The 25,588-nt window shown below is 47.1% G+C and overlaps 1 protein-coding gene across 3 annotated transcripts in view; it reads right to left on the bottom strand.

Annotated features, from left to right (window-relative positions):
* The window catches only part of WHSC1L1 (Wolf-Hirschhorn syndrome candidate 1-like 1), a 27,099-nt gene extending 6,780 nt beyond the window's left edge, over positions 1 to 20,319 (bottom strand). For 2 of the 3 annotated variants that reach the window (XM_009078200.1, XM_009078201.1), the window contains exons 1-14: positions 19,592 to 20,319; positions 16,443 to 16,511; positions 15,525 to 15,684; positions 14,965 to 15,119; positions 13,661 to 14,167; positions 12,764 to 12,890; positions 9,590 to 9,690; positions 7,200 to 7,245; positions 6,561 to 6,691; positions 5,899 to 6,027; positions 5,046 to 5,172; positions 4,453 to 4,650; positions 3,660 to 3,830; positions 845 to 994 (exon numbers count right to left, since the gene is read on the bottom strand). In XM_009078200.1, coding sequence (XP_009076448.1) covers positions 845 to 994; positions 3,660 to 3,830; positions 4,453 to 4,650; positions 5,046 to 5,172; positions 5,899 to 6,027; positions 6,561 to 6,691; positions 7,200 to 7,245; positions 9,590 to 9,690; positions 12,764 to 12,890; positions 13,661 to 14,167; positions 14,965 to 15,119; positions 15,525 to 15,684; positions 16,443 to 16,511; positions 19,592 to 20,275 — 2,755 coding nt within the window. In that variant the 5' untranslated portion in view covers positions 20,276 to 20,319. The remainder of the gene's footprint in view (positions 1 to 844; positions 995 to 3,659; positions 3,831 to 4,452; positions 4,651 to 5,045; positions 5,173 to 5,898; positions 6,028 to 6,560; positions 6,692 to 7,199; positions 7,246 to 9,589; positions 9,691 to 12,763; positions 12,891 to 13,660; positions 14,168 to 14,964; positions 15,120 to 15,524; positions 15,685 to 16,442; positions 16,512 to 19,591) is intronic. The other variant, XM_009078202.1, reaches the window with a different exon arrangement.
* Positions 20,320 to 25,588: the final 5,269 nt, after the last annotated feature.

Below are 25,588 nucleotides of genomic sequence, written 5' to 3'. Positions count from 1 at the left end.
CACCCTCACAGGGAAAAACTTTTTTCTCACATCCGACCTAGACTTTCCCTCCTTCAGTCTGAATCCATTGCTCCTTGTCCTGTCACTGCAGTTCCTAACACACAGTCCCTCTCTGGCTCCTTGTAGGCCTTTCAGATAGTGAACAGTTGCTCTGAGGTCTCCACACAACCTTCTCTTCTCCAGGCTGAACAGCCCCCAACTCCCTCAGCCTGTCCTCACAGGGAGATGCTCCAGTCCTCTTAGCAACTTGGTGACCTCCTCTGGACTTGCTCCAACAGTTCCATGGCCTCCTTATGTTGAGGACACCAGAACTGTGTGCAGGATTCCAGGTGGGTCTCACAGAGCAGATCAGAGGGGCAGAATCACCTCTTTAGCCCTCGTGGCCACACTCCTTTGAATGCAGCCCAGGATTCCATTGGCTTTCTGGGCTGGTAGTGCACACTGCAGCTCATGGGGAGCTTCTCATCCACTGTCCTAAGTCAGATCAATTTTAGAAGTAGTTTTACATCACCCAGGTAAATACCAAACTGCCACAATATCCATCTGCCTGCTCTCCACATTGCTGTGCAAACAGCTCCCTGAAGCTGGAACAGCCCAGGCCAGACACAAAGTGACTGAACCTCCTCCAAAGAGAATTTAGTGACAGCAATTATTTTAAGCCCTTTTGTAATAAAATAAAAAAAGAAAATTGCCAACAACATGAACACAGGCTCACAATAACCATGAGTGAAGGCCACTGACAGCAGTCAGTGTGGGGACAAGCAGACATTTCTTGGTTGATTTAGAGAGGAAAAAAATAGAAAAAGCAAAAGTAAATTAAAGAGAAAGAAACTATTTTGGTTACCTTTCTCACATTTCTTTTTGGAAGCTGACGAAGGAGGAGGAATCATAGGTAATTTCATCAACTCAGCACGATTTGACTCATTCAGTAGGTAGTGGGACTTATAGGCATAGGAACTGAACAGGGGGTCTGAATGGTCCTGCACTACCAGCCCTATACGAAACAAACAGAAAGAGATGAGTTGCAATGAAACTACCCATGATTCCATAAAGGAAAAACCAAATAAACCCAATGAACACCTCTAATGCGTATGTGGGATGAAAAAAAGGCAAAATGAAGAAAAAGAAAAGCCTGACAGAAAGTTTCTTCACCAACCAAGAGGTTGTGCTGGAATGACTCAAACTCAACTAGAAAACCTGGTGATGAATAAGCTGCTTCTAAGTGGTATTTCATTTGTGCTTTTGCCCTTCATTTGTGCATTTATAGAAAAGCACAAGAATAATGACGAAGGTGAAATCTGTGGGATCCTCCCTCTCTCTACACAGCAAAGGGAAGCTCCTCTGCAGAGCTGGGGGTGATGATCCCCACAGCAGAGTCCTGCTGTGAGCTGGGAACACAGGCACTAGGCATGGGAACTCACCATCCCACTCACTACAAATCTGTCCTTGAGGTCTTGGCAATGGAAAGTGTTTTGCCTCCACAGTTGTGTTAGAAAACAACAAGAGGGTTTGTGTTCTGTAAGGCACCAAGGGGGAGGGTACAGATGGAGTTCTGCCCTGGGCCATGGGGGTGAGGCTCCCTCACCCTGTGCTCCCAGTCCAGCACACTGTTCCCTACATGACTCCATTCCAACCAGGTCTTTACACTTCTCTGTCCTTCACCAAGAAGAGTTTTGCCTTACTGCTCCAAAGAGTCAGGCAGCCCAGGTGAGATGGAGAGAGCGATGGAGCAGAAGCATTTGGCCAGTAACTCATGGGAAGAGCAGAGCAACTGAGCGCTAAAGAAGAAGGAAAGATGAGTACCAAGAGAGCCCCCAGTTCTTTCCCTGGCAGACACACAGAAGCTCTCAGAACAGGGTGCCTGAAACGCTGTTATAAGGAGAATGGTGCCAGCCCACCTGGACACACATCCTCGGGAGGATTCCTAAAGCAAGGGGAGTTGCCTGTGCAATCAGGTGAACAGAAAATGTGCTTCACGGAGAGTACTGCAGGAAGGTGAATAAAAAGTCTAAAAATAAATTGTATTTCAAGGACCTCACCACAAGCAAGTTTGAATATTCTATAGATGGTCTCACATCTCCATTCCTCACTTCAGTAACTGCACTAAAACACAAAGTCTTTGCTTCTGACACCAACTCACACTAATCAAATCACCATTCTCACAGAGATGCCCAAGTATTTCTAAAGCCTTTAGTTCCCCATTTCTTTCTGGGCAGGTGCTCAGTGCTCCTGCCCCAGGTGCTGTCCTCAGCACTCTGGCTCCCGATTCCAGCTAGGCCTAGTGGAAACAAACCCCACAAGAGTGTCCCAGAACAGTTACAGAGCTGCTGTAAGACACAGAGGATTAAGGCAGTGCCAGCGATTTGCAACCATTCAAGTTCTCATAACTAAGACTTGGGGAATACACAGGACAAGGAATTCCATCTGCCAGGGCTCAGAGGTTGTACCCATTGCCAGGAGAAAACAGACTTGTGTGGTTTCATCTCTTATGGAGCAAATTCAGGTATAAACAGAATTGTTAAAATAATATCAAATGGGAAAAAAAAAGTGAAAATTTTCTTCTGCACTTCACTGTTTTTCAGAAACAAGTAGGTCTGCATCTTCAGCAAATGCAGGACTCCTGTACTGTCATTCACTTGGGGAATTCTACTCCTAAATCCCAATTTCCATGTTGCATCTACAAGCTGGATGCCAAGCAGCAGGGATCCCTTTCCATGGAGCTTCTAAACAGGTTCTGCCCAAGAGAAGCATGAGGTCCCTGTCTCACACCTTTGTGCCATGGAGCAAGTACCAAAACTTAGGGGAAAAGTTCCCAAAGAGATTCACTTTCATTTGTATCTATAACAAACTACTGCAGATTAAACCTCCACCTGAACGAACACAAGTGAAAACAAGTAGCTTCAGGATCCAACTCCCTTTTGCTTCCTTATCAGTGACTTTTCAAGCTGATGAAGAGAACACATCCAGTACAAACTGCTCAGTGCTATATAAGGTATACACTGCTATTATTCCAACACCTGGGAATAATGATACTTCTGCACTCTGAAACCCAAGCAATTGCTGCACTGACACCTTTTACGCTGCTCTCTGGCAGAAGACTAGTGAGTGATGAGCCATAAAAGTAACAAGTGGGAACAAAAAGGAAAAAAAGAAAAAGAAAAAAAACAAAATCCAGAACTTTGGCATATGGAAAAGTCCAGCCTGAAACCTGCTAAAGGTTTTCTATCAAAGTTCTCAAATGTGATGGCAGTTATAAATCAAAATGAATTTTTCTAGTTCATGAGTAAACCCTACCTTTTAGCCTTAAAAATTGAAACAGTTTTTAGTATGGGAGTGGTGAGAGAAATCTCCTTCTGTTTAATCCAGTGAATAATAACCATTAGACATTCCCAGTATTGGGGGATTGGGATCCACTTTTCCCTACTGGCAAAGAGACTCAGCCTGAGAGCTATCGCTGCTTTTGAGCATCAACTCTTATGGACCCACACAGCAAGAGAAATCTCATGAGAACTGCTGACAAAAGCAAAACAAAACAAAAAGTCCCAGGCAGCACTTAACCCCAGGGAGCCCTATGGGAGTTGTTCTTTACGAAATACTTCATCACTAAACTGCACAAGTGACCACAGAACTATAAAACAGGGAAAAACCAAGTGTCTCACCTCTTGCACAAACGAAACAAAAGCCTACATTTACAGCTGATGAGGAGTGAGTCCTTTTGGAATGGTTACTACAGATGAGGATGTGGGATGACACAAACAAGCTTCCTGCAGCGATGCAGCCATCTCCTGAGTGATAGGCCACGGGGCATCGCAAACATCTCGCCATGCGACCTGTTCAACAGAAACACAGGGAGAGGCTCCGGGTCACCCTGGCTCACAGAACCATCTAGGTTGGAAAAGACCTCCGAGATCATCGAGTCCCACCAATGACCAGGTCAGGACAGGACAGAACTCCCCACAGAGAGAGGCAGGGCTGGGTCTAGTCCACTCGCAGTACTGGGTTAAAAACAAACAGTTATATCTCTTTAAAAAAAAACCAAAAACTTTCACGAATGTTAACTCTTAATTTTCACTTTAAAAGTGTTAAGAGAACCTACATGGTTTTCATCATTCTAGAGTCCATTTTTTTGGTCTAAATACATTGATTCATTTCTAAAAGGTTTCTTTTTTCCTTGAAAAATAATTATCCTGAAGGCCACTACCAGTTGTCTTTAAATGCCAGCATTCCATGGCCTCACACTCTGAACTCTTGGCTTCCACTAAACCCAGCAACAGCTGACCAGGTATGTGGATACAGGTACACTGCACAGCAGGCTCAGGCTGCCACCTGCTTCCCCACCCAGAGAGATTTCAGCTAATGACCTCATGAAGGAGGAAACCCTCGTTCCTTGCTGTGTTACAGAGGGTGGAATCGATGGAATCTCCTCGTGCTGCTCAGAGCAGGTGTCCTCACCTTTGCTGGCTTTATGCATGTCCTTGTCCACGGAGCAGGCGGTGCAGCAGTGCTGTGGGCACCGGAACCCCCTGGACTCGAACAGGGCCGTGGAAAACTTGCGCACACAGGCCTCGTGGTAGAACTTCCCACAGGTGCTGACAGAACAGCGCTTCACGTCTTTGCCAGGCAGCTTGCAGGAAAAGCACGTGTGTTCTCCTTGGAAAAGGAGGAATGAGAGAGTTACAACTGTAACCGCCAACTCTGAGATAGAGATACTGTTACACAAAACTCTGAGGCAATAGTCACATTGGTGTGAGCAACATGGCCCCTTCCCTTCCCACGGCTTGGTTACTGCTACGCACAGTAACCACAGAGCTGCTGGGAACACACAACTGCCCTATGCCAAGTAAAACCCTAAGCTGTTTGTTACTTTTTTTCTTACCAGGTAAGTAAATGCTAAGTGGAAAATGAGACTTTGGCCTCAGAGGTTAAAAAAAGTAACAGCATAACCCAAACCCACTCCCAAGCCCTGGGAAGGCACTGACTGGAACGCAGATCTTCAGCAAAGAGGGAAATCCCTCTCATTTTCCAGGCACAGCAACATAACTCACCGTTCTTACACTCGGTGCAGATGAACTTCTCCTCGGGCACAGCCTTCAGGCCCAGACACTCCAGGTGGAACACGCTGCAGCACTCGCCCTCGCAGGCCACCAGCGACTCTCCAGAGCTCTCACAGATCTGCAACAGGCAGAGAGCTCAGCAGGGAACAGGGTACGTGACACCCCGAAATACCAATGACTGCCGGGTGTGAACAACAGCAACTGGCTGCAACAACTTCAGAGCTAGGATAAGGCAGGAAAACTGGAGCTGGTAAGTGTCTGATATGAGGACTATTCCAGCACTGCATGCCCCCTGCTCTGGTAACAGCACAAATCCAGAGAGAGACAGGAGAGACACTACAGGATCCACCTGCACTCTCCATTGCTCAGGGAACAAGCTACAATTGCTCTTCAGGTCCTTACTATTAACCAGGAAACTGGCCAGAAGATACCAGAATTTTGTCTTCAAAATACTGGAAAATTCTCACTCTGCTCTGTCCTGAAAACCCATCTGGAACCTTCAAATGAAGCAGAAAACAGCACTTGCTTTTTCTAGTGATGCTGGCAGGTCTGGATTAGACACCACCTTTCACCTTCTGAGCTTTCTGGCACGCAGCAGGGCGTAGGAATTTCGTAACATTTCATATGAGTCATTCCCAGAGCATAAAACCCCTAAAAGCCTGGATATCTGACCGGAGAGGTCCAACTCTGAGACATGGTTAAAACAGAGCAGTATAATATGAAAACTGACAGAAATGGGGGATAAATAGGGAGTGCCCGTCACTTCCCAGGGCCACCGAAAACTGACAGAAATGGGGGATAAATAGTGAGTGCCCGTCGCTTCCCAGGGCCACCAGTTTGTTACCTGACAAACAGTGTCTTTTTTACTTGTTCCAGTTCCTCTCCTGGATAAGCTGGAGTCCACCGACTGCACGTCCGAGGCATCAGCATCAGCAGTGGCCGATGGGCTGTCCGAGCGCTTCCCAAAACTGCCCTACAGAGAGCAAACAGCCACACCACTCAAACCAGACACTTCCAAAGGACAACCACGTGGGGAAAATTTTTCTGTTACTTGATCAAAAGACCATTCAACATGCCAAGAGACACAAAGGTCCTGTAAAGGTGCTGAACTTCACTGGAATGACACAACAAGCACTGCCTTCTTGATCTATCTCACCTGTACAAGCCAAACATCATGAAGAGCTCTTTCACTTTTCCAGATCCCTCTCTGATTTACACCAGGTACAGCAGCATCCCCAAAAATCCTAAAGAATCTCAAACCTTCCACAGAGCAAACCATGACCCAAATTAATGCCTTGCCAGACAAAGAAGTAGGAAAATTTGTAAATGAAGATGGTATTTTTGTATATATCCAACGGAGAGGATTGGAAGTAAAAAGACCAGGCTTTATGTTTTCATACAACAAAAGACATGAAGAAAATGGTGTTCACAGCTTTAGCAATAATCAATTGAAAAGCCTGTTATACACTGACAGCTCAACCAGTGAGAAAACCAACACACCTTTACCTGCAAATCATTGAGTCCTCGTGAATCTGAGTCAGACGTGTCCCTGTAGGCCGAGCTGGTCAGCTCCATGTCTGTGGAGGCACGACTCCTCTTCTTCAAGGGCTTACAGGAGTCTGAAATCTCACTGGCACCTTAACACAACACACTCAAATTAGTTTTAATAATCAAGGAAAAAGAAATATGAGTTAGCATGAATTACATTATTTGCCTTCATTTTCAGCTTGCAATTTTGTGGCTAGTTTAGTTCTCCCTGAAAAGCTCATTAACTGAAAACCACCTTAGGTAGAGCTCTTGACAAAATTCTGAACATGCTGACACAGAGGAGGAAGCTACTAAGTTGTCTCTAAGGGAGGATAAACCCTTTGGAAATTTCCTCTTCATCATCCATCTTTAACATATGGTTAAGCAAATACTTTTAAGGAATGACCAGGACTTGGGTGCTTACAGCCCATAGACCAACACCATCCCTCCACCAGCACTGCACAACTAACAGGACCAAACAGCACCTTCTCAGCAGAGCAGCTGAGCTCAATACCTCACACTGAGAGAATTAACACTGCAGTTTCCACAGCACAAAGCCACTGCCCAGGTGTGATGAACTGTGAAGTGTAGTCAAGTTTATTTTCCTCTGTAACTCACCTTTCTGCAATCCTGTCTTCACTGCTGCCAGTGGGACCGTTTCAACCTGTTTGAATAGGAAAACCCAGAGTTAAAACCAGAGGAATGTTTCTCCCTAGTACCAAAAAGCAAACAGGTCAGTTTAAGGGGTTAGAATCGGGGTGGGGGCTGCCATCCCCTCCTCTGCGCGAGCCTCCGCTTCCCGCCGGATTCGCTCCTGCCTACGCTGGTGCCCGGAGCCACAGCAGCCACAGGTCACCAGCCAGGTCCTTTCACTCTCCCTTTGGGCATGAAGGTGACAGGAGCGCTGTATCCGTGTCCAGCAGGCAGCGGCAGGGGGCCTTTGGGCAGCCAACCCTGGTGCCTCATAAAACCCCACACCTGCGCGAGCACACGTTTCCCTGGACAGGTGTGACACGATGCAGGGCCATGAGGGTGCTCCCAGCAGCACTCCTGGAGCTCCTGGAGCCCTTTCTCCCTGTCTAGAGCGCTGCACGGGCCCGGCGGGCACCGCGGTGCAGGGCTCTACACAGCTGGGCTCGAGGGCACAAACACTTCGGCACACAAATGTACAACTTTACAGTCTTGCAAAAGCACTTCCAGTCCTCGACCCTAGGGAGAAGTTTAGGAACTGTTCTGCCAAGGGACATGGAAGATGTGGGAATTTAGGGACTGGATAACAGTTATAGAAGAAAGCTGTTGCCTAAAATCCTGTTTTAAGGTTAAGAATTACAAGTTATGCCTTTACAATGGGGTTACATATGCATGGAGAAACACATTTAGTAAATATTTAAGGATTGTTCTATAATTTTTTTAAAAAATATTTTATTTTGTTGTACAATAGGTAAAAACATACAATAGAAGGATTTGTATAGGATACATTTTGTAATACAAATATAAAATCTAAACAATCACTTTTATTTCTCCACTAGTCACTGTAACAGTAGCATCAACATTTTGTTTTTCCCATTTAATTGTATTCGTTCCAGTTATAATTTTATACCAAGTTGTTGCAGACTAATTGGGGAATCAGTTGCAAGAAAACTTGACTTTGGGTAACAAATATTGTTGCATAATTGTAAGAAGTTAGTAAAATGATTTCTTTTTTTAAATAAAACTTAATACATTCAAGGCTTTGCGCATTACAGTGCCCCTGGGTGTCACTTTAGGCAGATACTTCTCCTGAGAAAAGCACTTCAGTTAGCGTCCACAGACTGAGTTAGCCAGGTAAGAGAAGTACACGAAGCTACCTGGGATCCATGAAGTTCATCTTGTTGGTTCTTATACCTTTGCCAAATTAAGAAACATTTACAAACACAAAACAACTCCTCTGGAACAGGGAGGCTGCAGCACCTCATGCCAAGGAGCTTCAGGGATCACGTCAGGTGTCTTATGCCCAACGTTTAATGGCTTTAAAGTTTCAGCAAGAAACTGTCTGGAGCTGGAGCAGAAATGCTCTGGCATCAAAGGAAAAACACGGGGGAAAAAAAAAAAGCAACTGGGTTCACTTTCAGTCTCTGAAGTGAAAGAAGTGCAAAACAAAGCGCAAAAGGCAAAGAATAAATAAAAGAGATAAAAACATTTTTTCCCCTTCCCATATAATTCTTCATCCTGACTGTCTCTCTTTAAAAATTCTCACTGGGAGAAGCTAAGCTATGAAACATTTATATAAAGTTCTCGGGGTTCAGACGGAGAGGCCCTCGAAGAGGGAAAATCGACCATGTAAGGAAAAGAACCAACAACTTTGACAAACTTGTTAGAAGTGTATTCAGGTTTTAATATTTCTGTCCATCCACTGCACTTTCCTACTCGTTTCCATGCAGAATGTTTTTATAATTTCTTTTAAAGCAACAACATTTGTCTGTCTGACATCCAGATTAAAGGAATGCCCTGTACATGTTAGAGCTACTTCAGGAAATGAAGGTATATCCCAGAATGTTTTGCTGATGTCTGCCAACATTAAAGTCTGACTATTCATCTGTAAGTGAAATCATTCTTAAAGTCCATTTTCAGAAGTGGTCAGATTAATCATTCTAACTTCATTTGAAAAACAAAACCTCAATACAAACCAGCAGCTAAATCAAGAGCCAAAAGGAAGGACCCTGGTGGCAATTCCATCCAAGAGAAATCACTGAAACAAACCCATTTTGCTCAGAACAGAAATCTCAAAGGAAACATGGCAGGTTCGTTAGGAGTCATCCATCATTGCGTTCCCACTTCCATAGCCTGACTGATACTGAGAAGATGCCAGTAGCAGAGTCACAGCAATGGCATTGACAGGGGGATTTCATGGAGGATAGTCCAAACCGAAACCCGATGGGGAAAAATGGAGAAAAATAAAAAGGCACCAATATAAGCCACAACATTTATGAATACAATATATTTTAACTCTCTACATGGAGGAAGCCAACCTGCTCCTTTTTGATCTTCTTCTTTGGCACAACTTCGGTGGATTTCTCAGACTCAGAGCGGGTTCGAATCGATCTTCTCTGTTGCTTCTTTTCTACAGAACCTGAAGAAGGAAAAAGGTTTCCATTATACAATTCCTCATATTTCTGAGGTACAGCAAGTGTGCAATGCCAAACCCACAGGTAAAGGAACGAAACCAAGACTTTGTCCTCTTTTGAATGTTTTATTTTTCCATTCAGTTCCAAGCTATTTGCCAGCTGGTGCTGTGGCTGCAGACACACGTCCTGATTCCAGTGACAGATCAGCTTCAGAAAACAGACACCAGTAACAGAGCGGCACAAAAAGCTGGAATCCAGCCTAGGGCAAACAGCCTTCCATAACACACCTCTCAGGCACAGTCTTCACTTGGTTAATTTGGAACCAAACAGTCCATCTTTGGTGTTTTGGGAAGGTAGCCACAACCAGCTCCTTGAGGGGAAACAAGCTACGAATTTCAGACACAATGCACAGCTTCAAGTTCCCCCCAAACACCGACTCTGCTCACACAAACACCACAGCCAGACCCCGCTGTAACACCTGCCATCCACACCAAGCCCCAATGCTCACCTGGAGGTGAAGAAAACCTCACAGCACACACAGAAGCAGCGACCACGACATGTTACCGTCAGTAATGAATTGGAAAAACAAGGGTTTGAAAACAGGGCCATGGAGAACAAACTCAGATTAATGAGGGGTTTTGTGGCGTTTCAACAGATGAAGCAGGAGCTGTTGGGTTTTGGCAACTAAGGCTGGCAAAATCAGAAGACCTTTCCGTGCTCCAGCACCACCCAAAAGGCACATGGAGAACCACGAACACGACACACCACCATGGGCAGCTCTTAGAACAAGCACACACTCGGAGCTGACATAACATTGGCACTTGAGGACTGACAAAGAGCTGCTGTGAACCATTATTCCTGGGTTTCCATCTGGGGGGTTTCACCTAAAGAAGACACAACTGTGAAATACTTTGTATTCTTCTGAGCAACACTGTAAATTCTTGGGAGCAGAGACTGTGCCAGGCAGACACACTGTCGGGAGCTGAAAACCTGCCTGGTCCTGTTAGGAGATGTAGTACCTAGAGAGACAGGCAGGCTTGAATCAGACTGAAAGGAAGCCTTGCAAAAGGACTCCAGAGAAAAAAATTCCTCTTGATCCATGGGATGAGCTGCATGGCTCGGAGTATCCAGTTGGAAAAGTTATCCTGCTATAGTAATTGTATTCTGAGGGAGAAAACTTGTCTTGTCTTCAAGGGAAAAAACTGTCACAGCACATTAATTTAGAAGTTAACGACTCAGGTCAATATCCTTCATGTTGTCCCACATGTAACTTCTGGTTCCAATGAGCCCCATCCCTCGAGGGACTCCCACAGCTGCAGGGGCTCTCCACACCCTGGCAAGGGAACATCTTCTGTCACCTTGCCCAAAATCTCCTGGTAATCTTCAGGCAAATTTGAGCAGGTGTGACCAAACAGCTCATGTAACCAAGAATGGGTTTCTCCCTGTGCTGCCCCACTGCAGCAAGGGAACTAAGATCAAACCCTGGATCGGAGAATTCCAGCCCCAGCACATCTAATGTTGGCTGACAGCAACATTGGTCAACACGACAGGCACTTTTTCCTCTTCCTGCTCCCCAAGGATCCAGCCATCAATGCTCCTATTCCATCTTCAGGCATATTCTGATCTGGTTTCAGGATGGATTTCAGAGCAGCACTCTGCCTATCTACAGGTTACACCTGTCTGGTGCCTGTGCAGACCAGAGGCACTAGGGACTGTCAGGGCTGCTTTCTTGGCAGATTTCAGGTGACAGAATTGTCTCCCAAGCATTACGGAATTCTGTGTATCTAACAGCAGGATATCAATAAGGACTCCCCGGATCAGCCTGGGAAATTCTTTACCATAAAGGGATTCTGAAGTTCTGATGACCTTACATGGGGAAAAAAAGAGTTGGCAGTTATGTTCCATGAGAGGGGCCCAATAACCGGCTGGACTTTGGAATGGCTTTGGGAGTGACTGTTTGGAGTGTGCACCCAGGGAAGCTTACAGGGTGTTAGTGGGTGGAGTGTTATGTATCCAAAACCCCTAAGAAAATGAAAAAAGAGAGGCTCAGGATTCTCATCTCCCATGCCCGAGGGGCCATGGGGAAGGGAAGCCTTTAGCTCCTAGGTGAGAGCAGCGGAACAGCAATGGCCTCTCTTGCTGCAAGGCAATTCGAGTAGCCACAGCAACTACAGCTGGAAAGAACCACCACTGTCAACAACTGCAGGGGAAACCCTACTCACACCAGAAAATCCAGAGCACTCAGCCTGTATTCTGCAGTCCCAAACACAGTCCACGAACCAGAGCACATCAAATAACCCAGGAAGTACGCACAGACAGAACCCGGAGTGTGTTTGCAGAGGACTCATGGACACTGACCACTGAGGTTTCTGACTCTGGATCTCATTTATTTCATGCTTGGCAAGGGAGAAATAACCAAACAGATGGGCAGTTAAAGCAGAAGTGACACCTGGCAACATTATGAGATTTAAATAGCTCATTCCAGGTTTTCTTTTTTCAGTCCCAAGCTCCATTATTTGCTTCTGTGGTTCTTCTCCCTCAGACCTGATACTTCAGAACTCAGTGCTTTATGATGGGACTCCTGAGATGCCTTCATGCAAGCATTACCTCTCTGGCTGCTAGAGTTAGCTGAAGCAGTATAAAACAATCCCTGTCCTTTAACAGGACCTCAACAGCAAAGCCTGGGGAGCCCCATCCTGAACCAGCCACTCCTACTGAACTGTGCCACTTCCCCAGGCTCTTCCTTTGATCCCAGCTCCTGTGCTTCACATTTGGTGCCCATCCACTATGTTGTCTTCTACAGCTCTGCTCTGCACTGGCCCTCCAGTGTGCTGACTCAGAGACTGCAAGTCACAGACACTAAAGGTTCAGAGGCCAAAGCAGCTAGTCCCATCGCACGGACACGCTGTGTGCACACCTGGGCTCACTGTGTGTGACATCAGCCACGCTCCTCACCACTGGTATGTAAACAGAAAGATGTTAATAATAACTCTTATGTAATGAGAAAACGCTGGGGTTGGTATTTGACTTTCCATGCTGAGGGCTCAGGTTCAGAGCAGGATTCTGCAGTTTCCCTACCTGCTGACCCAGAAGTTGTCTCAGGAGAGGACACATTTTGCACCGCTGCTTTTTCACTTCTCTGGGCTGATGAAGAATTAAGTTTCTCTTGTCCTTTGATGCTTATCTCTGTTTTGTTACCAACTCCCTTAAATAGAAAAAAGGAAAAGATTGTCTTTCCCTGTTTATACAGGTGTTCTTGCTACCAGGTAATAGATCTGCCCCTGAATCTCAGCGCAGAAACACTCAACACTCTCCAACCCAACACATGCACAGGATAAATCTACTGTGGAGTCACTTCCCTGCAAAACTTTCCACCCCTCTCAATCTCCCCTTACACACAAGGAAAAAACATTTCCAGTGACTTTTCTAAACATTACCTTCTCTATAGGGCTTAGGATGAAATAAACACTCTCCAGGTAGAGAGGCAGAAGAAGGAGGCAGAGAAATAGTCCTAAACCTTTTCCTTACACTGACTGTGGGAAGCTGTTGTGCACCTGAAGGAAGCTCAGAGGCAGAACTCAATTTACAAGTCTGTTACACAAAATGTAGTTATTACTTTTTAGTACATTAACAACAGGTTTGTCATCTCATCTGTTTCCCACAAAAACATTGACTTTAAGTCTTACATTTAACTTCTGGATTATTTCAGCTAGTCAGCTAGTAAGCTTTAATACTTTGAATGTTACGAGCACAACCGTGACCATCTGTAGGGAGCTGCTCTACCACCAGCAAAACAGCTACTGCCAGAGCTGCACTGACACTGGGGTTCAGAACACTGAAATGTTCTGTTGTCACATCTGTCTGTTAGATTTAACCTCTCCAATGAAAGGAGCGTGGAGAGTGAAAACTTGCTCCCCAGTAAGACAGGCTTGGGATAATTCATGAAAAGAGAGGGTCACTGCACCAAGTACGTACCTTGGTGGAATACACAAACTGATCGATGAGCTTTCCATCCCCAGCAGCATTCTGAAGGGCAAAAACCTGTTCAATTTTAACAACTGGAGACATGTTACATTTTTGCAGGTCCAAGTTGTGCATGGTTATGGAAGCCGGGAGGGATTTCCTAGCTGCAGCTGTTTTCCACGCGATTTTCACAGGCGGTGCCTCCTCCTCCTCCGCGCTGGACTGCCTGCGCTGGCCCTGTCTCCGTGCCTCAGTGCCGGGAGGGGACGATCCTGCCACCATGTTGGCTTGTTCGGGCTGCGTGCTCAGCGCTGGCTTCGGCCGCCGGTTCTTCTTGGCCTCCGACTTGGAAGCAGCAGTCTTTTTGGCCTTGGCCAGAGCCTCCTCTGGCTCTTGGTCTATGTAAATGAAGGTGTACTGTTCTATCCTCTCTTCCCGGGTCATCTTCAGTGCCTTCTCAGCATGGGCAATGCCAATGTCCCACTGAGCTCTCTCCCGCTGTGGCCTGGGCTTGCGAATCTTAGGGGACAAAGACAAGCAGCTGATTACACTGAAGATATTTCCATGTACAGCACTCACAACGCAGCTCTGAGAGTCTGCACATCTCTCAGGCAGCAGGTTCAGGATTGCTTTCCACTAGCAGGGTATTTTTGACAGGAGGACAGTGAATGCCCTGCTCTGAGTACAACCACACACTCAAGCAGGATCCTAAGACCATCACAATGAAGTCTCTGCCCTGGGTAATGACTTCTCTAGCGTCAGGCACGGGCAGTATTCAATCCAAGTTCCATTGTAAGATGCACAGTTCATGCCAACTTAGCTACTTTTAAAATCTCCCTATTTTTCTATAAACACTCTTTTCCTTCCACATCAGTATCTTGATCAGCATAAACACTGACTGAAGTAATTCATCCACACAGTAAGTGATTCCTGTAGCTAATAATTCCTTTCCAATACAATAGAAAAGGAACATATCCACTAGTATTAGGGGCTGGAAGAAAGTCCTTTAAAGACTATATTTTCCAAAAGACAAGTTAATAGTGAACACAGAGGCCCTGATTTTACTTAATAAGCTAATTCAGATGTAAGATCATCTCCAGTGCCCAGGATCACTTCATCATGAGGAACAGGTTCAGATCTCAGCCTTTTCACATGGAAGTTATATCAGTATGGAAACATTTTGGTTATCTTTGTGAGAAACACTCCTGCCAGTGACATGCAGACAGCCTTCTCAGGGCAAAGCACTGCCAAGTTCCAGACCTGCCCCAGAGCATTCCCCTTACACACAGGACCCTCACAGCCAGTGCCCCCCCTACCTTCTGCTTCTCAGAGTGGTTGCTGGCTTGCTTGGCAGCCTCAGCCAGTAACTGCTCATACTGCTTGTGCCCTTGGTACTCCCGAATGCGCTTCTCGTGCACCCAGGCTCGCTCCGGCTGGTTGCTGAAGAACTGGACGTGGTATTCCCGGGCACCTGACAGGGAAAACACCAGTCAGCAGTTGTATTAAGATCTGCTTGTTCAGCTTACACCTTCCTCCTCCCCATGGCTCCATTCCTGCAGGTGGAGGCGCCTGGCTGAAGGGCAGAAATACAAGGGCCCAGATCCCGAGCAGTTTAAGATGGAAGGTCACTACGCCCTACCCTCACCGAACACTCTCACACTGACCTGAGCAAAGCAGAGGCAGCTGTGCACAAGGCCTGTATGCACAGGCTCACCTGCAAAGGGGATTTCCCAGGTGCTAGTCCTGTACAGCTCAGGACTGTTGAGTACACCCACAGCAGAATCCACCCACCAAGGCAGCTCAAAGACAAAGCCTTTGCAATAAGGGAACAGCTACAGGCACCTGACACACTCCCGCCAAGACCTTCCTCCCTTACCTCTTGTATTGATTTTGGTATGCACATCAAGCTGTGGATCACATGAAACCATGCAAGGCCACCACGGGTACGTCCCCACCTTGGACCAAACCAGGTCTCCAACCTGGAACTTGACGTCATGGGTGGCTTGGGCTGGAAGGGACGGCAGGAGCGGCTGGACCTGCAAAGGAAACATTCAGCTTAAAGCCATGGAAGACAATTCAGAGCACTCAGAGATGCACACACCATTCACAGTCACTTGTTTTTCTCTTAGGTATCCCTGAACGGGTACGTCCCCACCTTGGACCAAACCAGGTCTCCAACCTGGAACTTGACGTCATGGGTGGCTTGGGCTGGAAGGGACGGCAGGAGCGGCTGGACCTGCAAAGGAAACATTCAGCTTAAAGCCATGGAAGACAATTCAGAGCACTCAGAGATGCACACACCATTCACAGTCACTTGTTTTTCTCTTAGGTATCCCTGAGTTTGGATAACACAAGAGAAGAGAAACTTAAAGCCATGGAAGACAATTCAGAGCACTCAGAGATGCACACACCATTCACAGTCACTTGTTTTTCTCTTAGGTATCCCTGAGTTTGGATAATCCAACACAAGAGAAACATTTCTTAGAAGCACGACAAAAAGGAGCTGGGACTTACAACATGAAGTCACTAACAAACCAAGACACAAAAGAGAAAACACCACCATTGGCCCAAAAACATTTCTGCTTTCTGGTATGATTAAGATTGTGGCTTTTGGGATAATATAAAGCAATAAACTCAGTACAACAAGAAATGCATTCATGCAGTGATGATTAATGAGAGTATCAAAGAAATGACAACTCATTTATCAGACAAATTAAAGAATCAATGGAATAAATAGTCCAAACCCAGTGACATTCTCTAAGTTCCAGAAGCGTTCGCTGGTGTATGTACTAACCGGGGCCTCCTCCAGCACTGCATCTTCTCTTGGTCTCTCTGAGAGTGTGCTGAGCCTCTCGTTTGGTCTCTAGGAAATGGGTAACAACAAAGAGAAAAAAGGAAAACAAACACAAACAAGGTAAGGGGACAGTAAAACAACAAAAGATAATAGTGAAACCAGGCAGAAAAATAATTCACCAAACCACAGTAACATCACAGTCAAAAAATTCCTGTTTTCCCTACCCTATTTACATTACAATCACACCTGCATCCAACAATGTTCTCCTGTAACAAGTGATGGAAAAACAAACACCCAGGGACAGCAAATCCAAAGAACTTTTCAACGGAAGTAATACACAACTTCAAAAAACCAGAGAAGCACATGTCAGGATATCCACAGTATGTGGAGAGTCTCACAGTTATTTGCAAGAACTGCAGGACATACACTGTGTTAAATACACAGTATGATCATTGTAAAATCGAGATTAAATTGCATAGAGTTGACGAATGTATTTGGAGGATCAGAGTTCACAACTCAGAGCAGGATCAGCCCTGACCAGAAGCTGACACTGCCGTGGGGTGGCTGTGACAGAGGGTGAGGGGACAGAGGCTGAGATAAGGGTGGGCTAGGAACTATCTAATGAGGCAGAGCCCACACATTTGCTTTCATGCAGCAGAGAAGTCAGCAGCAAAAGGACTCAAAAGAGCAGCGAAAGGAGGAGACAGACACAAGCAGCAAGGAACCAACAGTGCTGATAACCCACATCACACCCAGGCCACCCTGTGTCAGTCCTGCTGTGTGCTGCACTGGCACAGATCACCCAGAGCAGTTCAGGTCAGGTGTCTCATTCAGAGCAGCCTGCAGATAACGACCATGTAAGACCCAACACATTCCTATTTGCTGGGCAGAAATGCCTCCACCCCGTGCAGCAGAAGGCACAGCACTGACTCCTGCCTTTCCTTCACTACCTTCCCTCTGCCAGGAGAGCCAAGCCGAGTGCTCAGACTGCAAACTTCCAGCTCCCCACAGAACACAACTACTGAGCAGAGTGGCTGACTCTTAAAACAAGCATTCAGACCTTAAGGTTCTCCAGTGTTTTCACAACATTTCCACTTCAAAGCAGCCTCTCAAGTATGAGCATCCTCCCACACTTAGCAGGTTCCCACCCAGATCACAGTGTCAGAAAGAGGAACAACTGCAGATGACCTGACTTTCCACAGCCAGGCTGAGTGTAAAACTGTAAAACAATCAGAGTTGTACCAAAAGTTGTTTGTTCCTGTTAAGATGATCCCAAGTCACAAGTCTCATACCATTAACACTGAAGACGACAACACTGTACATGATGAACGTACACAAAGGTGATATTGTGCAGTGGAAAGCAAAACGGTTGAGAGGATGGACTCGAGGCTGCCCTGACCAACTCATACCGAAACCACCAGCATGAAATCCTGTTCCTGTCAGAGCAAGCTGTGTCTGAAACTGGGGTGGATAACATGAAACACTTGTTGCAGCAACCCCTTTGGGAAGGGAAATGTAAGCTACAAGGAGGACAAAAGCAAGACCAAGATTTCTGGTGAATTCTGGACAACACATGTGGCTAGAAACTCAGAGTTCAAGACACAAGGTCTTAGTTCCATCTGGGAAAGACAGCAGGCTGGAAAAGAGAGAAGGCTGTTCTCATGGTAAGCAAGTAACAGCAGGCAAACAGAGGGACAGGCACAGATGAAGCTTCAGGAGTAGAATGGGAGTCCCTGGTAAGAGGGGGACAAACTGGTAAAGCCAAACTGACAGCCTGAGGTGGGGGAGGAAGAGACTGGAGGAGAGGCCAGAAAGCACGAGGGAGATGCCACTTGGGAAGTGCCTCCTGGCAGCAGCTGCCAGTGGAACAGAGCAGCTCCTACAGCCACCTCACAGGGCTTCCAACAGCATCTCCAAGGGCAAAAAAATCCCACACCAATGCAGCCACATATGGCTCCGGTTTTAAGTGCATAGTACATTTCAAGTTTGAATTATAAAGTTTATTAAGACCTAACTGAGCTTCAACAGTCAACTATGACAACCAAACACAGCAGATGCTCAAAACCTTGATACACCACGAACCTGGTGTCTGGCAGCGGTCACTTCCCAGAGAGGACGTGTAATAGTTATACAGACCTGTAACTATTCCTGGTGAGGGTGTGAATGTGAAACCAGCACCTCTTCCATTAACACCACCACCACCATTCCTGCACTGAGCATGTGACCTGCTCTTCTGGATCCCTGCAGGACAGGATCTTCTTCCAAGCCTACCAGCAGCAGGCACCAAGGGTTTTCACAGACCTTACAAAAAGCTCTGCCACATTCTGTACCAACCCAGCCCAGCCTGTGCTGGGCAACTTCCCCATTCCTGGCCCTCACCAGGCTCTCTGCCACTCATCCCCTCACACTGGGAGAGGCAGAAACCAGCACCACAGAGCTGCCAGGATGAGCAAGAGAAAAGGAAACAGAGGTACTGAAGTGGCTTATGAAACTGAAAAGAAAACAATGAGAGAAATCTGTGGTAATTTGGGCCTTTGCTTCCCAGAATCCCAGTAACACCATCTGATGTACTGTATGACATGGTACAAAACCCAACAGAAACGGTGACAGACAGCAATACTGGATTTTCCCAGTTTGCTGACTCAGCTCGTTCTTCTCATTTCCCTGCTGGTTTAGATTACTCATTTCTACTGGTTCTACATATGCTACACAGCTCTTGGGTTTTGTACACCACAATACTTAGAATAACTTTCAAAGATTAATTAAAAGCTTCAGTGTTGAGTACCCCAAGTAACCTGACTCTCCACTGAAGAATCTGGCACTATTTTGAGAGGCAGTTTGAGGAATGTGTGTGCTTTTGGCCAAAAGCTCCATCTTCAACACTGGTCAGAGTGCAGCAAACTCTAAACAAGCTACAACACCAAATAATATTTAGAAAAGAATATATAATCTTTCCTAACATTTATTCCTCATAGGCAGCCTTTTAACCAAGGCTGTGCTGTCCTACAGACACAGCTCCTGGCAGCCTCGGCCGGAGTCCGAGGGGCAGCCGAAGCCTCGTGACCCGCAGCGTGCACACAACCAGCAGCAAGGCCAGGCACCAACACACCGGGTGTGCAGATGGCCAAAATCACCATCACTCCACTTACATTTTGCTCCTCTGGTTCTAATTTAGGAATTTTGTGCGACTTGCGCTCTTCTGACCGGGAAGAGTCATGCTTGCTACTCTTTTTCCTTTTCTCTTTCCTCCCTTCATGTTTCGCCTTAGCATACTCCCTCGCTTGGACTTCGTTCAAAAGGTCCCCGCACAGGGAGGACTCAAACAATTCCCTGCCGTTCTGGATAGTTTTGGTTATTTTGAGTTTGATCTCTGGTGAGCCAGTCTTCTTTGGAATCCCCACTTGTGGAGCTGAGGGTGGTGCTGGAGGCGGCGGCTGGGGAGGGGAAGGCTTTTCCAGAACCTCGTGCTGCCTCGCGTTCGAGTTCTCCATTTGGTAATACTCCGGGGGACTGAAGTTCCTGACCGTCCCAAAGCCATTGGCCGAACCGTTGGGATACTGAGTGTACGTCTGGTATTTGGCTTGTGGTTCGTACATGCTGATGGCCAGGGGGTACCCGTTGGTGATGGGGGGCAGCTCCTCCGCCGTGGGCGTGGGGTACTGGAAGCCTTGCTGCAGCGCCGCCTCGTACGGCGTCCGGCCCCCATCCTCAGCAATGTCACTGCTGCCATCAAAGGCATCCTCCTGGCGGATGTTGGCCGAGTCAATGAGTTGAGGTGGTTGCTGAATTGTGTTTCCCATGATCCCTTGCATGAAAGAGAAAGAGAAATCCATTGTTCTGCTCCAGCATCCTTAGCTTTCCCTTTTTCTCATAGGGCCTAGAGGCAGGGGAAGGGAAATAAGAAGTCAGTGTAAATTAAAAAACAATAATTAAGCAAATTATAAACCATTGAGGAAAGGAGGGATCTCAAGACCAATTTCACAGAATCACAGGGGGTGGAACAGACCTCACAGATCATTTAGTCCCAACCCCTGCCCTGGGCAGGGACACCTCCCCACTAGACCAGGTTGCTCAAGGCTCATCCAGCCTGGACTGAACACCACCAGGGTCGGGGCAGCCATCCCTCTCCATTCAGCAGCCACCTTCACATGGATTCAGAGAGGACTGGTGGTACTGAGCCTTCACAAGGGGCTATTGACATGACTTTCACACGACCGCTTTCTCCAAGACATTTAAAGAAGTACCTCTGAGTGCTAAAAACCATGAGGCCAAATGTTACAAAGACAGAATAATGGTGCCAAAACCCCCTAGTTCTGTGTCAGGAAGGGTCACTCCAGCCCAAAGCAGCAGGACAGTGGCTTCACTTTCCAGCATACAGGAGACACCGAGTTCTCCTGACACCAGAGCCACTGCAAACTGCACAAGCCAGAAACACCAACCCAAACAACAGAGAAACCACCACTCCTCCTCCCTCCCCACCTCCTTGCTGAAATTGGAGACACGAGCAGCCCTCAGACCAGCAGGGCCCCGTGCCATGGGCTGCTCTGAACAATGAATGCCAATGGGTCATTCCACCTCAGCCCTAGAAAACCAGTTCATGCTGTGCAGCAGCCTCAGACGGGGCTTCCCAATCCCTTCCCTCCCCAGAAAGCAGAGTAGAGTTTGCACTCTCAGCAGCCACATGAGGAGGGTTGTTCTCCTCCCCCTCCCACCTTATTTCAATACTAAACACCACGTGGTTCTGAGCCTCAGCATCACCAGATCTCCAAACCCTGAGGCTGCTCATGGAACGAGATTGCAGCTAAACAAGCTGCCACACACACCTTCCATTTCCTAGTGCATATTACAACACCCAAACCAGACTAAATCGAAGTTAGATTTCCAAAACTCAACTGCTGGCTCAGTAAAGCCTCTGGCATTAACCTAAAGTAGCTCAATGGTCAACAAGGAGAAACACACAGTGACCCAACCTGCAGGTAAAGAACACCAGTTCACTTCCCACAGGGTCAGTTCAGCCCTTCCAAAGCAAACACAGCTCCGTGGTGTTTGTTCTGCCTGTGTGGGCACAAAGGAGGGTTATTGTGCCCTTTCGGTCCCGGTTTGAAATGACATTAACGCATCCCACAGACCCTTCTCCTAACAGCAATCTCCATAAAACCCTGCCCACGTGGAATTCTCACCCTCCCAGAGCCACATATCTCAGTATCTTAGCTAAGAGCTTTCCAAACACCGAGAACTTCCCTCCTCTAAGACTCTAAAAAGCAACTGAAGTTGTAACAGGAAAAAAATCTCAATCAGATTTGTGCTGGATGTTTTGGGGCCTTCACACTCGGATAACACTGATGTTTATGATAATTTTCACTGCCCCATGAGATCAACTCGAGACAAGTTTGTCCCTTAATTTGTAATTAAGAGACTCAGGGCAGTAACAGCAGAAGGCTCTGCAGCAGAATTCACTCATGGCAGGGACTGTTAAACCTCCCTTCCTGCAGCAGCTCTGCACATCAGCCACCAAACCAGCACAAGTGTCCCAGTCAAGGGTCCGAGGGGTAGCACGTGGGATTGCACAGTGAGGTCAGAAACCCCAAACCACCTCGTTCTGGGAAGAGGAAGTGGGACTGTCTGTACTATTTACCACCGAACTGTTACTCTGCATCTGCCAAGCTGAAGAGCAAACAGCACATTTCTCACTCGAGGCCAGACTTTGTTTTTCACTAAAACCAGGTTCAACCTTGCTTTCCTTCTGAATCCTTATTTTTAAAAATCTTGAGAACTGTGACAGTGCTCCAGGCACATCCGTGGCTGGAAGGGCAGAGCCTCAGCTGCTGTGCAGCTCTCACAGGTACTGGCTGCAGAGGTGGCTCTCAGTGTGCTCCGTTTTGTTGCATGACAAAAGTGTGGATTAATGAACTTGGAAGCACCCTGGATTTACATTTATGTTGAATTTAGGAGCTACCAGTAAAGCAAAATAGGTTTGATTTCTTTTTTTTTCCTTTTTAATTCCATCTGGACCTCACCTGTGTCACTCAGCCTCTGTGCACAGCTGGGACAGCCTGTACAGGTTCGTGCCTCAGTGACTCCGTGCAGGCTGCAGGACCAGGGTCACTGCTCCAATCAGCCCTAAAGCACACAAGGCCGCTCTCCTCCCACAGAGCTGACATCACCCAGAGCTCCTTCCTGCGAGTCTCTCGCTGTCATCACTGTTAACACACCCAGACTTTCCCACCCTCCTTCCTGCCCAAAACTCTGCAGCAGTGGTGCATGGGAATTGCTCTGCATAAGATCCTCCCAAGCATCAATGCTGGGAACACCCCACTGCCACCAAAGCATCACCCACAGCTCGAGAGCCCCTGCGGCAGAGGAATGTCACCCAAACCACAGGGGATTTGTCACCCAAACCACAGGGGATTTCCAGCTGATGTTGCAGAAAGGTATTCCAGAATAAATTCTCACTACACCAGCGATTATAACCCACAGCATCAGCCTCCTGGGAGCTGTACAATTTAGCTTCAAAACACGACTCATAACAGATCCCACACGGATACAACACAGGAGCACAACAGAAACAGGAAAAGAAACAGTTTCATCCTTTCAAAGTTTATAGGAAACGAACACTTCACAACAGCTGGAAACAACTTGAAATTAGCAATGAAACAACTGGAAATCAACACGTCCAAAACTGCAACTGACTGTCCTAATGAGAGAGTTTCCTCTTTCAAACCGTGCCCCCAACACCCTGTTCTTGTCCTGTCCCGGGGCTGACAGGGACACAGACTGTTTACAAACACTGACTCCACACATAGGACACTGCTTCAGTAAATATTTTCCTAGTGCCCATGGGAGAGTCACAATTCAAAGTACCAGAGGAAAAGTAAATGCAATGACAAATAAAAGCAGTCCAGGCTAAGGCACGTCAGCCCAGAAGATCTCTTCCTTAAGTGACACTGCTTGTTTCAGTTCCCGTCGCAAAGCTTCTCAGTTCTATGGAGCATAACTGGGAAAATCAGTCCCACCTCCAACAGGGAGTGCTCAGTCATGGGAAGGTCCCAGAGAGGTGATGGATCCTCCAGGTTCATATTTTCACTTACCTAGAGCTGGTTTTAGCAGGAGAATGTTGCGACTTTGCTCTCAGAAAACAAAGTTCTCAAATGTTGCCTCCAGGAGAACAGCTCCACTACTGCCCTCAGATGATCGAACAGTGCTGATCCCATGTGACCACAGCTTTTCTCTTCCCAAAAGAGTTCTCTAGGTTTGGCTGTGGGCACAGCAGGAGACACAGCAGCTCCTGATACTAGTCCAGCACACACATTTCAAACCGAGGTTCTGCGAGACCTTCTTCCCCCTTTTCTGCTGACAACCCCCACGTGACAGTGACAATCCTGGAGCAGGGTTAGCACTGGCAGAAGTGTTTTAGAGAGGGAAAGTGTGCTGTGAGCACAGGCCCCTGCCTGCTGCTCCCTGACGGGGCTGGAAGCAGTGCTGTGAGTCAGCCCTGTGCTCAGCCGTGTGTCACTGCCTCATCACCCTGAGCTGAGCTTTCTATCAACAGGCTCGAAAGCAGAAGTTCCAGGACATCTTTATGAACAAATAACAACCAAACTCCTGTCCACACAGACCTAAATCAGAGCGATTCAAACCTCTGTTCACATCCTACTACCCCTCCTTATCCCACAGATGTTTACAGCAATTTTCTGTGCTGTTTCATCCCAACATATCCAACCTGCACTGGTGCTGCTCCCCTCAAACACCCAACCCACACAGCAACTGCTCTCCAAGGACATTCACTGCTATAGGTATCTAACACACAGACACACACTGAGCTGCTGGCTGGACAGGCCAGGCCGGTCAGGGGTTTTAAGTGATACAATCACTCCTGTCCTCTCAAAACCTTGGCAGTGCAGCTCACACACCTGCACCTCAGTCCTCCCCAGGGCTGAGCACACTCACATCAAACATCACCTGGAGGGACACCTTCACCTCCAACACCATCCTGGGGGGTCTGAGCAGTGTAACTGCAGAGAGAAATAAAAAGACTGGGCCTATTGATCCCTGTGTTCAGGCTGTGCAGGCTTCTTTGTCCCACTCTGAGTGTCCTGAACAAATCCCACATGCAAAGCTTTATTTACACACGTTAAGAGGACCAGTTCTTCCCCAGCATGTCGATTCCTCAACAGGGATCCTGCAGCCTGTGGATTTCTCCTGACTCCAGCTGAACTGAGCAGTCCCTCCTGGCAGACACCAGCAGTGAATCAGAGGCCTCTTGACAAGCTTTAAAGCATGAGGTGAGGCTGCTTCCCTGTGCACCTTTGTAAAGGTGGTTTGTGTTTGGTTTTGGAGTGCCAGGAGAAACAGTCATAGCTGTAACTGGTTTGATAAGGACACTCTGAGCAAGTTTCCCACGGTGCCATGGAAAGAAACAGCTTGGCCAGCAGAGAAAAGGGATTTGCCTGGAAAAAGAGCTCAGAGCCTAGTTGGATTTGAGAGCCACGGGATTTGAACTGGAGCAAAACCTTCTGCTCCTCAGGGTAAGTCATGGGCAGATACTGACATGAAACCATCAGTCAGATCTCTGGCAACACCAAACCCTGCAATGTCCTGACAGGCTGTCACATATCACAGCCAGATCAACAACCACAACGTGCCTGGTGTGAATCACTCCAAACTCAGGCAGAGCTGAGAAAGACAAGATATGTTTCTACTAAAACAACACAATGCAGTGCCTGCCTCTCCTCCTCCACCTTCACAAAGCACACACTCACCTTCTGGAGCAAATTTTTTCAACGGGGTCACTCAATTGTCTTATTTTCTTTTTAAGTCTAATGGCCAAAGCATCCTCCGTGCATCTCCACAACAGGTCACTGCAACGCCTAAACAGCCAGCTAAACAGGCTACAGTTTCCCCTTCAACTATGATTATTGGCTGCTTTATACTATCCCTTATCTGGTGTATATACAGCTATGTTAGCATTAACCTGATTTTTCTAAAAACAAATCACCCTAAAACGACCGAGTGCATCGGCAGCCAAACGACAGCAGAGTGAGACCACAACAAACCGCAGCACAACGCAACAGGACCGCAAAACAATCTCCGAGCAACACCAACCCCCTCGCTGCTCGGCAGCCCTTCTCGCGCGCAGCGAACCCCTC

The sequence above is a fragment of the Acanthisitta chloris genome, unplaced genomic scaffold (genome assembly GCF_000695815.1).
Source record: "Acanthisitta chloris isolate BGI_N310 unplaced genomic scaffold, ASM69581v1 scaffold43427, whole genome shotgun sequence".
Lineage (NCBI taxonomy): Eukaryota > Metazoa > Chordata > Aves > Passeriformes > Acanthisittidae > Acanthisitta > Acanthisitta chloris.
The sequence above is the reverse complement of the archived record's forward strand: the minus strand, read 5'-3'. Positions and strand labels throughout refer to the sequence as shown.